We start from the raw sequence: 15,046 nt of genomic DNA on the forward strand, positions 1-15,046 counted from the left end.
GCACTGAGATAGTTTAGGGATTCAGTGTAAAAGTCATGCCTTGATTACTCAATATTCCTCTTGGAAGTGGGGATGGGCCAAGAGAGCAGACATTGGAGAATAGTCTTTTTCATCCATAGGTCTAGAATTAGGATTGTAGGCTTTAGGCTTCAGAATTATTGACTCACATATACAAAGTATGGAGGCTCGAGATACAAAAAGTGATCACATTGATCAGAACTAAAGTATTACTATGATCAGAAGTTCTACTAAAGGAGATTGCATGGGAATCCATGTGGTGCCCACTAGTGGAATACTAACTCTGACGTAATGCTGTATGTTCACCTGTGGTGAGCATATATATTTGGCCTACTGTATGCAGCTCTAACACCTGATGTGGTATTTTTTTATCTGAGGTATATGTGACTTGTGCCTCTGGGACAATACAGACAATGCTTAGGCACAAGTAGATAAGTATTATGTATATTCTGTAAGCCAATGGTTTGGCAATAGGACCACTAAACCACATATTAACATTATTTAAAAAAATGTTTCCCAATTATATTTTAATCTGGTTATGGAGTGTGGCAGGATGCTTATGTACTGCCTCTGCATTGAACTCTACACTTATACAGCCTTCATTATGCAGAGATAGACATTGTTAATGGATGAGAAGAAAGACGAAGTCATAATTCTCCTTGAATAGCCAGCTCATTGATTTGGTGGATTTGAACATGTTTGGGCCTGCCACCACAGGTGGGCAGTGGAACTAGCCCCAGACAGGCTGGCTAGATTGATTTGCAAGCTTGTGGAGTATTTAAACTGCATCCCAGTGCTCTTTTAGGTGAAGACCCCACTTTTCATCCTGAATGCCCTTGGGGGCAGCTTACTGTGACATCTGTCTTGAAGGCTGTTGTGATTCAGGATTTGCAAAGCTGCATAGCACCCCACAGGCAAGCAGGGGAGGGAGGCCTGGTAGGCATGGAAGATGGAGCTCATCTCAAATGGTATGACCTCAGCAAGGAGGCCAAGGGCTGTCATTATAGAAGAGAAGATTTGAGGTATTAGTAAGAAGACTACCTATTTATCTCCTACCTAGGTGATGTGGGACAAATCCCTTGGCTCTTTTGAGTCTTCATTTTCCTATCTTTTGGATCAAAGGGTTGGTTTCTTCTTTAAATTATTGCAAAGCTGGGATAACATAGACACAGGTACAAGTGCTGTACTGACACCCCCAAAGTAAAAAGGGTGTGTGTCAGCATTAAGGTTTGATTCTGTGACCTAGAAATGAAGGCCAATAGCTGGCTTGGGTCTCTGGAGGCTTTATAGAAGAGTGCATTGAAGAATCAGTTCTTGAAAGAATGAATTGTCATCTGGTTGATGGAGGAAACACCATGTTGATGAGATTCCAGAGTTGTTGATTTATTGATGCAAAAGGAGACAATTCCTCCCTCACAGTATTAAAATGTAGATCTTTTTAGGCCTCAGCAGAAAGGAAATAGAAAGGTGTGAAGACCACATTAGCACCCTGGATACTTTAAAATCAGCCATAGTCAGGATCAGCAAAAGTCTTTGATTTTTATTATTTGGTAAAGTGAGAGGAGAGAGAGTGGATGCAGGAATCTCCTCTTTCCTTTATCGGAGTCACCTCACTCATTCTTCTCCCCCCTCCTCCTCTCCCTATATACCAACAGATTGAGCCTGCACAGAATGGTAGGGCGGCCATTTTCCAAGCAAATGCTAATTGTCCAATTGGTAATTAGCCTTAAGTGCTTGTTTGTCTGAACTTCAGTGCATCTGCTCCGTTTCAGCCCATTACAAAAGGGAGATGTAAGGTGAGAGGGAATATGGCCTATATGTCACTATTTCCTATTTTGGGTCTTTGGGGATTTTGCTTAGCAGTTATTGTATTTGAATTGCCATGTGCTCAGTTGTAGTTCTCAATTACACATTAATCTAGTTTCCATGATCTAAGTGTTGGATCCTTCCTTTGTTCAGTTCACATCCTTTTTCCTGGAACTCTGATGGCTTATATTCTGTTTGCTGGAACTGATTCATTCTGTTCACTCCTTTGACCATTGGAGAGAATTGGAAAATAATGGAACATGACATGTTTGACTTGTTTGCTTCATTTTGGGGTTGTGTTTCTGATGCTTTGAGCTGAGCTGGGGAACCTTACTTAAGTGGCCACTGGAGCTCAGAATCTGCCAGCTGATCATGTGATGTCACGTCACACATGCACAAGAGAGACTAGCAGCAGATTTGGATGGGCTATTCTCATCCTTGTACTTGGCAAAGCCAGTGTCCTTTTGTTGTTTTCTACAGCCTTTTTGTAGGGTTAATTTTGTTAAAATCACAAAGTGTTCACAGATGGCCCTTAACAACAAAGAAATGCTGTGTATTTGAAAGACAAAAAGGAAAAATTAATATGGAAGGACATTTCAGCATAAATAGTTTTTGCTGCAGTGGCACTAAAAAATTAAATACTTCTTTATTTACAAAGAAATAAAAGCAAGTATAGCTCTTTGAATTAGTTTCATTACATTTTGAAATTTGTTAACATACAGGACTTGTTTGGGGCTTTTTAATCCATTAAAAGATTCTCCCTCTCTTGTGTTTTCTTGGTAGCATTATTCTGTTTGTAATTGTATTTAATACATACTTTTGATCTTATTTTGTATTTCTGCAGAATAAGATGAGGTCCTTGGGGAAATCTTGGTGACCAGTATTTTATTTATTACTATTTTTAAATTTTACATATTTTTAAATACTGCCTTCATTTTCAAATCTTTTTCTACCCAGAGAACTTTGATTAGTTTAAAAAGTAAAACCAAAAAAATGAGGGTGAGGCATTGGGGCAAAATTAACCATCAGCTGAGTCTGATGCAGTATGCTTCTGAATCAAAGGGAAGGGAATACATTTTTTTCCTCTCTTTTCTGGCTAGCTATTCATTACTAATTGGTTCAAGAGATATTCAGTAATGTTGCACTTCTTGTGTCTGTTCTCTCTCAAGGTGTTGGAGTTTTGAAAATAATAATTTAGAAAATTTAAAAATGTTGATTTTTTTTTTTTTTTAAGAAAGAACAGGCAATGTGAGATTGATATTAGTGGGATTTATTTAATTTTGATTGCAGGTGAGCACTTGGATGCGTTCTTTAATTGATGAAGAACATGTAAAAGAGAACAGTACTTAGTTCTATTATGCTGTGAAATATTAGAATACAAGTTAGTATTATGTATATCAGGATGTCACTTATACTGTGTCCATGTATTTTCTGGTTCTTAATATTGCTTAGTAGTAGATCATAGAGATTCTGAATTACAGGGAATGGAAACACCAAGAACTTTAGCTTTGGGTGGTATGGATTCAGATCCTGCATCCACTACTGAAAACCTGAAGGCCTGTGTCTGATCTTGGGCAAAATCTCTTGTGTTTTCTGATCCTCGGTAAATTTTACTGTCAATAAAATGGGAATTTGGGGGATACCATGACAAAACCCATTTTGAATTTTCAAAACTGTATTTATAAGGATTTTACTATGGATACATACAGTGAATCCCACTCAGAAAATTTAACTTGTACTACAGTATTTTCTTACAAAAGGATAACAGAAAACTTGATATTGTAGAACTCTGATAACCCCTTGAACTCTCCATCGTGCTTGGCTGGGATGGATATTGCTCTCCCCCCGGTGTGGATCAGAACCTCAGGACCCCTTTGTCTTTCTCCCTTAGTAAAGGCGAGAAGCTTTGTGCCGGTGTTTTGTCTTGGATCTTTCTGGCATTCCTCCCTGGGCACTAAACCACTTCAGTGTCCCGCCTTCTGATGTTGTCCATCATGGTTCGCAGAGGGCTTGGCTCACTTTCCAAGTCGCTTAGAGTTTTGTCTTTGGCACAGCAGCAGCAATCAAGCACCTCATAAATGAAGGCCAGGAGCATCAGAGAGACGACCGTAAATATAAATAATAGCATAATGATAAAACAGGCTGTGTTCCAGTTATCATGAAAAGGGTAAACCTTTTGGACTTGGAAGCCAATGTACTGGTAGGCTGATGTGGTAGTAGGTGGACTAGTGGTACTAGTGGTCTCATTCCAGAGAGTGATGTTTAAAGTTGCCATGCTTAGTGAATCCATGCTTGTGACTGGTCCAAAAGAGGCTATAAAGATTTTAAAAAAGGGAAAAAGAAATGTGTTAAACTAACTTATATGTGATGCAAATTTATAGGTGGAATATGGATGTCACCAAAAATCCTTGGAAAATAGGTATCGTGCATACAACTCCCATCAATGGTATCCTTCAGTAACTTTTTACTAATATAGACTGTAAACCACTTTCTTTGATTTCTAGTGAACTTTAATTAGCAGCCAGACTAACACACACACACACACACACACACACACACACACACACACGTGCATGTACATACTCCTGATAGATGCAATTGTGGTAGTTACATGCAGAATTTAATTGTTAAAGAAAAGGCAGATGAATTATTAATGAATAATGTTGAAGGAACTGACCTATAAGACAATTTGTCATTTTAAAAACATTGTGCCTTTGGAAAAAACCTAGTGAGGATCCCTTTACCCCTTCCTGCTTGGCTTTCCTGTCACTGGTTACCTCTTTTATGTGATGTGCCTCTGGGACGCTGGCTTTCTCTGTATCCAACACTACTGGGTCAGAGGATCTGGGTCAGGAGGACAGTAATTGAGAGGGCATAATAGACCAGGAGCAACGATGGCCTTCAGCAAGGACAACTACATCTGTGGTGGTTGTTTACTGTAGTCATCAGTGAACTGAATTCTGTTGCCAGTGTGTAGGTTAGTTGATCATGGTGCTTAGAAAAATCTGGGGAAGCACTTTTCAAAAGATACAAACTTAGGTCCCCAGAGGTCTCATTTGTTTCATTTATTACATTTCTGTTCCAGAGTACAAACATGATATCTAGTGTCTAAAAGAATTAAGGGACTCCCTATTGTGTGCAGCCTCCTTCTTGGAACATCTGGACAATGTCTTCTGAGGCCTTTGGCAGGGAAAGTAAGGAGGCAGATTTGAAATTATGGAAACTCATGGCCTAGACATACAATTTCCAAGATAACGTCAAAATTTAACTTTCCCAATACACAAAGGCAGAATAATTTAGGTCAGGTACGGTGGATAGGAGGACAGAATTGCAAAGTGACCTGCAAGCCAGAATACCCAGGTTGTTGGAGTGTTGGGGACTTAAGTAAACCAAATTTACCTCTGCCTTGTGGTGAAGTAAAACTCCCTTACTTAATAAATTACTTTTTCTCCATATTAAGCTTGCTTTCTCCTTTTTTTCAAAATTAAGTGATGATTTGGGATCCACCTCTGACATGTAAACTGAAAGCAAACTTTTTGTTTTTGCTTAATTTCCTTGTAAGGGGGTCAGTAATAGATTTCCCCTGTTAATATGATGCTTGTGCTGTGACACTGCTTTCTCCTGATTTTCTCCCACTTTTTTGTTGGCTCTTCGGTTTTTTTTTTTTTTTTTTGGTAGATTTTTTTGCCAGTTCCTGCCTCTTAACTGAATGTAGTTTGTATTATCTAACTTGGTAATCTCATCAGATTTCATGGGTTCAATACTAATCTCTATGCTGATGAATCTCAGAGCTCTTTGTCCAATCTTAACTTTCCCTTGACCTCCAGTTTTGCATCTCTATCAATTAGAGATCTCAAATCAGATGTCCTGTACACATCCTAAATTCCACATGTCCAAAACAGAACTCATTATTATCTTTCCTTCTCCAAACTCTTCCCCACTGCCAAACTCCTTTTTTGGTGTTGAGGACACCACCATCTTTCCAGTCCCTGGGGCTTGCAACCTACTCTTATCCCCTTTTGCTTCCTGTATCCAATCTGTTGCCAAGTCCTAGTGATTCTTCCTTGAATGTGTCCCCTTCTCTCTTCTGACACTGTTTCCCCACTCCCCCCACTATATTGCTTTTAGGATCAAATAGAAAGTCTTGTGTTTAGCATCCAGAGACATTATCTTGCCAAGAAAGCTATGGTTTTTCCAGCAATGTGAAAGTTGGATTATAAAAGAAAGGATGAGCACTGCAGCAGCAATATTTTTGAATGGTGATTATGGAGAAGACTTTGGAAGATACCTTGGGTTCTTAATTCTAAATTCTTAAAAGAAATTAATTCAGGCTGGAGTTCACTTTCACTAAAAGAACAAATACTGAAGCTGAAGCTTAAGTATTTTGACTATATAATGAGAAGACAGGACTCATTGAAAAGGACCCTGATGTTGGGAAAGATCAAAGACAGAAAGAGAAGGAGATGGCAGAGGATGACATGGATAGAAAAGTGTCATGGAAACAATAGAACCTGTATAGACTTCAGGAGATAGTGGAGGATAGAAGTTCCTGGTGTGACATGGTCCATGGAGTTATGTAAAGTCAGACATCACTGAAAAACAAGAAGAAGCCTTTGAATTAAGCCCTTATACCTACCATATTATGCTTTATTACAAATTCTGTATTCCAGTGACATTGTCCTCCTGCCATTCTTTTCATAATGAATAGCACCATCTCTCACCACTGTATCTTTTCACTGGTGGCTCCCCCAAGGTTGAAGTGCTCAAGCTCTTCATCTCTACCTTTTAGCTTCCCAGGCTGCCTTCAAATCTCAGCTAAAACACCACTTTCTATAGGAAATCTTTCTAATTCTCCTTAATTCTAGGGTTTTTCTTCTGAGACTGCCTCTAATTTCTCCCATATCTCATGCATATATATATGAGAGAGCATGCGAGAGAGTGAGCTAGGTGGTGCAGTGAATAGAGCACCAGCCTTGAAGTCAGGAAGACCTGAGTTCAAATGTGGCCCCAGACGCTTAACACTCCCTAGCTGTGTGACCCTGGGCAAGTCATTTAATCCCAATTGCCTCAATAAAAAAAATTTAAAATAAGGTAAAAAAGAAAAGAAAGTGTATATATATGTATTTCCACCACTTAGTACTGAGCCTGATACATAGTAGGTGTTTCATTATTGTTTGTTGATTGATTGACTGAAAACTCAAAAAAAGGAGTTCCCTTCCTGGTCATTCTAAGCCCTGTAATTGTATTACAGTCAATCTCCTCCTCCTGGATCCTGAACTCTGCCCTCAGATGCTGAACTTTGTCAGGAAAGTTTTGGCCTTAGCTTACCTGGAAACCAGGCCTAGTTATTTCTAAACAGTGCCCTCATCCTCACCACCTCCTTCCTCAATCCCTTTACATGCTGTCTTTCCTTGTTAGAATATAAACACTTTCAGATCAGGTACATTCCTACTTGCATATTTGTATCCCCAATACTTAGAACATTGTCTGGCACATAGAAGGACCTTAATAAGTGCTCCCCCCCTCCCATCTGCCTACCCTCACTCCCATTACGTTTGCACTGCTTGCCTCAGATCCATTGTAAGAACATCATTCTGTGAAACTTTATTTCTTATACTTTTAAAATGCAAATTTCTTTTTTGGGTAATGTATAGGTTATAATTCAGGCCTTTTGCTTAATTTATCCTTTTTAATGTATTTACACCATACTGTTCTAATCACTTGGCATAGAAATATGATATAGCTCCTCAAGGATCTTAATAGGGAATATGGTATGTGTACAAATGAATACACAGCAGAATTTGACAAGGGCAAAGAGGAAATCCTGACCCAGTTCTCTGAGGGCATTTGAGAAGAGGCCACTTTGAGGTGTCAGGGAAGGCTTCTTGGAGATGCTTTGGCAGATACTAAAGGAAGAGAAGGACTTACAGCAATCAGATTGTGGAGGGAGCATGTGCCCCTCTTGGGGGCAGGGGCTGTTGTATAAAAGTATAGTGGCGGAGATATCCCCAAGGAGCTGGAAAAGACATCTTTTAGTCAATTTGGCTACAATGGGCACTAAGAGAAAGAGAAGCTGGGGTGAAGCTGGCTGTGGAAAGGCTTCTAAGCACAGAACTAATGATCTTGGTTGGGAGTGGGAAATTACAGCTTCTTCAAGGAGTGGAGCAGTGTACTTAGAATTATTTCTTAGAGAAATGAATTTGGCTCATGTAGGAACAATGTATTGCAGGGGGCAGAGTCTGAAGTATAGGGACTATGTAGACAGAAGGCTAGGTGATAATCCAGAGTGGTGAATATGGAAAGGAAGGGACTAATATATGAAGAGATGCAGATGGCAGTTAAAGGCTTGTGTAGCACAGCAGAGGAAAATCCCAAAGAAGAGAAGTAGGATTCTCTGACAAAACTGAGGGACTGGGAATAAATAGGCCTTAGGCCTTGGCAGTTTGGGCATCTGGGCTGACTTTGGGGTGCTAGTTGGGCTAGATCAAGCTGCCCTTGGCCAACAGGCAAGTGGTCTCCATGGATATTCAGAACAGAGTTTTGTAGAGCCACAGAAGGAAAGACTGGAGGTGATACAGAGAGGTTGGTGGGAAGAATTGTGTCAGGGAAGAGACGGCTACTGATCTTTAATTTTGCCTAGATCTGTCTTGTATATGAAGCTTCGCAGAATTCCCCCCCAAGTCTGTGCATCTCTCTTTCCTGTTGATTCTTCAAGATTGTGTACCTCTAAAACCGAAGACATGAGATTCTGGGTTCTGGAGGAAATTGAGGGGAAATTATTGAGATCCCAAATGAATCCAAAAGCCGCTTTCTCTGCCTATCTTAATGAATTGTAATTTCTGGGATTATTAGCGTTCTTATCATTCCCCTCTTGACAGAGGGGAAATTGAGGTGAGAGAAATGATCTGCCCAGTGTCACATTAATGTCTCTACAATCCAGGCAGATGGAGCCAAAGGAGAGGTACCACAGTGATGGATGGAGGTGATGGAAAACTATGTTTTTAATATATTACTAAATATTAAAAAGACTCTTTTGGACTGTATAATTTCCTTTTTGAAAGTAAGATTAGAAAAACTGGGTTCGTTTGAAAGATTACAGTTGAGAAATGAATCAAAAAAAAGTATGAGCTATATTAAGGGCTTTCCCCTTCAGTTTGGGGAACCCATGTCATTGACACATACTAATGGCTACTTGATGATTCCCATGTCAATGAGTCACAGATACCCCAGGAATGGCCACTTAGCCTGCTGACTCCTGGCACTTGCTTCTTTCTCTGCATTTTCCCAACCCTCCAGTCAGGGGCCCCAATTGCTCTCTGTATCAAATTAAAACTTCAGGCTTCAATGAAGTTAACAGTTATTGAGTGCCCATAGAGGGTAGCTCTGTGAAGTACAAAAACACACTCTGAGCCAAATAGGAATTGACTTTTGGACAACCATTTTGAGCCATTTATATTTTTGTTCCCCTCCATTAATGCTGGTAATTGAGTTTATTATATTGGAATTTTATCACATCAAATGCTGTTTGAGGTAAGTGGGCCATGGGTTGCTTGGATATCTATTTGTTATGTGGGTATTTTTAGGATAATGGAAGCCTGATTATTGAATAGAAAAAAAAAAAAAACTGGATTTCGGTATCTAAACTCTGACCCTTCATCCTATCTGTGGGACCCTATGTAAGCCATTGGGCCGCTCATTGCAGCCTGAAGTTGCAGAAAGGAAGACTTGTCAGTCTGTCAGAGCTGGTGAAATAACTCTTCTCCCTATCCACCTCAGAGAGAAAAAAAGAAACTTATATTTTTCTTTCAAAAAAGACTTGATGAATATCTTGTCTCTGTATCCTTTTTAATGTCCAATTATTTTGTATTTATATTCATTTTGGCCTTATGCCTTGAGAATTGAGATTAGGCTACTTAGGACAGAGGCATGATGAATAGAACAGTGAATTTTGTTGACCCCTTTGGAAGAGTTTTTGAGGATGGCTTTGGTTTCTGGGAGGGGCAGCCCCACCTGTGTACCTGTGGGAGTGTCAGGTATTCCTGTTGGGAGAGGAAATAAGCAGAGACTTTGCAAAGGTTTGTCTGGAAAAGCACTGATACTCATTCTTGGCTTTTGGCATTTTAAAATGAAATCTTTTTGAAAGGAAAATAAAATAGTCATACATTAAGAAAAGAACCTTGATCAGAAGACACATTTATGTTTTCTGTATCAGATTTTTTTGGGGGGGAGGAAGAGGGATGAAGTCTGGTCCGTAGAGTATTTTCAGACATGTATGTATATTAGACCATATGTACATAACATATATCTAACATATCTTATATACAGTGTGTCCCCAAAATCCTAGGACACAGCTTGAATCTGCTTGAGATGCTTTGGGTAGGTGGGTGGGCAGGCATGGGCATGGGTCCTAATACACAAGCTTAGTTGTAATTTAAACCATATCTATAATCTCTCTTCCCTTCCCTGTAGCCCCAGATAGGGAGTACTTGACTGTATTCTTCCATCTGAAGTAATGCTTAAGCAATGTCCTATGTTAAATTGTGGTGAGGCTGGAAAGATTTTCTGGAAGGATTTTTCATGTTCTTAAACATTTTTGTGGAGTTTAAATTACTATGAAATGCATTGTATTAGACATTTTTTGTGGTTGGAACACACTTTGCCCTTTTACCCTGAAACACATGTGGTACTTAGTAGAAAGGAGATGGGGGTTAGTTAGTAGTTTGATTTAATTTCATATTACTTTCTTACAAGTTGGACTGAAAGAATAACTTCCAGGAATAATGTTAAAAAGATATTTTAAAGAATCTCAACTTGCATGTTATACATGCAAGTTTTATTTCTTTTATACTTAGAAATTTTTTTTTATACTTAGAAAATTATACAAAGAAAGATAAGTTTTGCAGAATCATTATTTTTAATGATTAGTGATAACTTAATATTTTAAAATACTTAATTTTACCTCATGCAATGAGGTAAAATCTGTGAGGCAAAATAAAACCATATAATTAGGATTTTTTCATTTTCATCTCTCAAATTAAAATTTGAATGTGATACAGTTAAAATTTATATAAAAAGAAATCTTTAATTTTTTTTGAGGCAAACAATTCTTCAGAAGCCTTTCTTTCTAGTCTCCTTTTTGATCTGGGGAGTAGGGTGGGCATAGCTGCTGTTATAATTTTCCTCCATTTCCTTTTAATCTTTCTAGTGTTTAAAAATTCCCTGATAGAATATTTCCATAGGGAGGGCAGGGTCATTATACACTGACTGGTCTAGACAGGCTTTTGGATGGAAACCAGTTGGGCTGAATTTTCCTTTACATTTAAGGATGCTGCTTTAAATTTCTTATTTTAATTTTTCAATTACCAGGTATTTATTTTTTCCCCATTTCTCTTTCCATTCTGGGGAAAAGAAGCCTCATAACATTAAAAGTATAGGCCAAGCAAAACAAGTCCCTATATTGGCCATAGCAAAAAAATTTATATCTCATTCTTTGTGTGGCCAGCACTTCTCTGGCGGGAAATGGGCAAATCTCTTCCTCTCTTCTTCATGGGTCTTCCTTGGATCATGTTTGATAGGGGTATGAATGAAAGTTCTTCATTTTACCAGAATTGTCAGTGTTGCTGATGTTACAGAAGAAATTGTTCTGGTTCTAGTTGCTTCCCTCTGTATCTGTCCTTAGAAATCTTCCAGATTTCTCTTAACTCATTTCATTTGTCATTTCTTCTAGTACAGTGGTATTCCCCGTGTCCCAGTTGATTCAGCCATTTCCCTATTAAATGACAGTCTCTTAGTTTCCAGTATATTTTGCCTCCATCACACACATACAAAAAAGCTATGTTCTGAGATGCCTCTTTGAAAAATAATTGATCAAGTGGGCAGTGCTATAGTCTTTGTGAAAGGAAAATTGGAGTCTGGATTAAACTGAATCACTACGTATTTCATCAGTTTGGCACAGGAGAAGCTTATTTACTATCTTTTACGTACAATTTGGCAATTTGGAAGATTTTGGATGGCAAATTAATCTTTTCCTGATGTTGGATGTTTTATTTATAATCACTTTTGTTCTCATAAGCTTTCCTGTATATTTGGTGAGAAAGTTTTCTTGTTTATTTGGGACTTTTTTGGATCCAGTGCCCTGATTGTTTTGTGATTGGCAAGAGTGGTTGCTGGGTATTTTAACCCTGCTGCTGGACTGAACCCCTGAAAAGAGAGATCTGGTTTCTAGATCCAGCTACTTGATTAATAGGTCATTTGCTAAGCAGCTGAATAAATACTTTTGTTCCTTGGAAGGAGAAGTAACAGCGAAAATTTCCTTTATCAAATAATTTGCAATGAAATACAACCAAGTTCCATTTGTTGTGATATTTGCAAATATTCTAGTCCACACTGTAGAAAGTTATAATTATGTAAAATATTGACATTAATTCCACTCCCATGGAAATAATACAGTATGGATTGGAAGAATGAGATAATTTCATAGGATTACATATTTGTATTAATTTAGACCACAATGTAGATTTATTGGGGAAGGGAGGTCAAGACAATGGTTGGGTCATTAGTTTTATTTTTTTAAATGCTATCCTGAAGTTATGTCTGCTAACCAAAGATGATTTTCTTGCTCCAATGAAATGGAATTAAAGCTTTTCTCAGTTATCATCACTCAGCCACCATCTTCCTAAAACTCAGTTCTGACACTATTATCTCTCTAGTCCCCATCAACCCCTATTCCTGCCCCCCATCCCCATTCCAGTGACTCCCTATCACCTCCAGGACCAAATATCAAATATCTTATATATGGTTTGTAAATTCCTGCATAATCTGGTTCTTTCCTTTCCAGTCTTCTGCCTTATTCTCTTCCATGTATTCTATGCTCAGGAGACACTATAGCCCCCTGGTTACTCCTGCCTCATGCCCTCTGTCTCCAGTTTGTGGTTTATTTCTCTTGTAGTTCCCCAGATAGACAGTACTCTCTTCTTCATCTCCGGGTCCTACCTTTCTCTGTCTTTTCTTTCTTTCTTTCTTTTTTTTTTTTTTTTTTTTTGACTCCACTTAATCACCTTCTGCACTAGACTTTTCCTTCTTTCCTCAAATCCAGACAACCATTCTTTGGCTACTACCCCCTTCTGAGATTATTTCATATTTCCTCTGTCTCTTATATGAACCTGCTTATTGGCATATTCTCTCTCCCATTAGATAGTGAGTTCCTGAAGGACAAGGACTATGTTTTTGCCTTTTTCTTTCCCCAACCCTTAGCACACCCTGCTTGACATACAGTAGGTGCTTCATAAATCCTTATTGATTGCTTGATCATTCAGAGGCTTCTGATTCTTGAGCATTACTGTAATGCTGGGAAGGGTACTAGACCTTCCTTCATTGACACTTGTGAGACATGTTTTAATTTTTAAATGAAATTTTCTTTTTATTCCATATGGTCATTTTATAGCCCTACACCCATATGATGTGATGGATATAAAATGATTGACTGGTTCCCTTCCTCTTTTCCCCCCATAAAAATATACCTTAAAGGTCTTTCTTTAAAAATAACTTGACTTGGATTATACATTTAGAAGCAAAATTATTTTAGTTAAATAACAGAAAAAGCTTTTAAGTGTTATGTTACAACATAATATACCTATTAGCTCTTTTGTCTGTATTATAATCAAAAACAGATTGTATTTTCATATGAATCTTCCTATTTTATTTTTAAAAATTTTCTACAGGTAGTCTACTTTTTTTTTCAGCATAATATAATTTGTACATATCAAAAATCATCTTTCAACAATACTTGCTCTTAGTCTAGATTTTTTTTCAAGGAAATCCTTTGTCAGGACAGATAATGCTGCTGAAATGAAATATCTTGCAGAAGGTGAAATTGGTAAGCAGCTGGGAAGTATCCGATGCATTTCAGTTTACTGACCAGGGGCTGGGAGGATTAGATTTCCCATATAATAGCATGGTCATCAATTTTCTATTAAGGCACAGAGGATAAGAGGGAGTTCGGGCTAGACAAGACAGCCTTTGGTATTTATTTGCAGAATAAAAGCCTCTCTTTCAGGGTAAGAAAATTCAGAGCTTAAACATATACATTGAGAAAAATGCTTTGCCCGGTTTCTTAATAAAATGTTTTTCAGATATATCTGGTGCTTAATTCTTCCATGATAAAAATTATAAAAACCTACCTGTTCTCGGCGGATGCTGATGGAGCGTTGGTCTGGTCTGTTGGTAATGCAGTCTGGTGCACAGTCAAGATGGAGCTGGGCTCCTATTGGTCAAATGATAATGCAGCTGACAATTGCCTTCTTGTTCATTTGCATTTAGCCTTACCACACTCAAGAGGAAATCATTCACAAACTTAAATGATAGTCTGCTGTACCCAGTTTTATCCCAATTTTTCCCTCCCTGTTTTTTGTTTGTTTGTTTGTTTTTTGCATTGAACTTGAAGAGTGTGGGGTGTGGTTTTTGGCTGCTTAAAATCAGAACAAACAAAAATCTCAGATCCTCCCTGCATTTTGGGATGTTGAGCTTGGCTTTACTTTATAATAGAAAAATGAAAAAAAAAATAAAGGACTAAATTGATGATTAGATAAGTTTCTCTGCAAAACAGATTTCTCCTGAGACTAGGGGAACCCTCAGGCTAAGAAAGATGCCAGTATTGGTAAGAGGCCTGGAAACAAGCACACAGAACTGACTGAGTCTACAGGTATGTGAATAAATAAATGAAGCTTATTTCATTTGGGTGCTTGGCACAGAGATCTGTCTGTTCTGTAGAAGGGAGAGAAGTCCTGGGAACAGGGCTGGCTGCTGGATATTGGAGGGCTTGAGAAAGGGCTTGTTGCTGATGGTAGGCTGGGTCTGAAGGAAAGCTCTACCAGTCTTGACTATGGGATCATGTAAGAAATAAAGAAGAAACTCTAAAATCCAAAATATTTACATTTTGAGAGAAGAGCAGATAAAACCTAACATGATTTTAAGTGACAGGAATACAAAAGATGTATTCCTTCTTTATACTTCCAAAGTTCTCTTGCTAGTTGAAAAGATTAATTTGTTGTCATTGATTACAACCAGTTTTTTTTATTAGCTTCTTAGGATTCTTTACCAGATTTTTCATTTTTGTCAAATATTTATTTCCTGTGGTTTTTTTTTTTTAGTCTTAAAAAAAATTGTATGAATGCTGAAGGTCTGAAGTCTTTAATTAGGAATGCATTTTTATTTATAACAGGGG

General features: G+C 38.1%; 2 protein-coding genes across 3 annotated transcripts in view; one reads left to right on the plus strand and one right to left on the minus strand.

The window, feature by feature from the left end:
* Positions 1 to 15,046, plus strand: part of GTF2E2 (general transcription factor IIE subunit 2) — a 97,484-nt gene that overhangs the window by 20,435 nt on the left and 62,003 nt on the right. The window lies entirely within an intron of this gene.
* SMIM18 (small integral membrane protein 18) lies at positions 2,547 to 14,762 on the minus strand. The gene is made up of 2 exons (XM_051965137.1): positions 14,004 to 14,762; positions 2,547 to 4,137 (listed from the first exon to the last, which is right to left on the minus strand). Exon 2 carries the CDS (start codon positions 4,112 to 4,114, stop codon positions 3,779 to 3,781), a length of 336 nt encoding a protein of 111 aa, XP_051821097.1. The 5' UTR covers positions 4,115 to 4,137; positions 14,004 to 14,762; the 3' UTR covers positions 2,547 to 3,778.

This window comes from Antechinus flavipes, chromosome 6, assembly GCF_016432865.1.
Source record: "Antechinus flavipes isolate AdamAnt ecotype Samford, QLD, Australia chromosome 6, AdamAnt_v2, whole genome shotgun sequence".
NCBI lineage: Eukaryota > Metazoa > Chordata > Mammalia > Dasyuromorphia > Dasyuridae > Antechinus > Antechinus flavipes.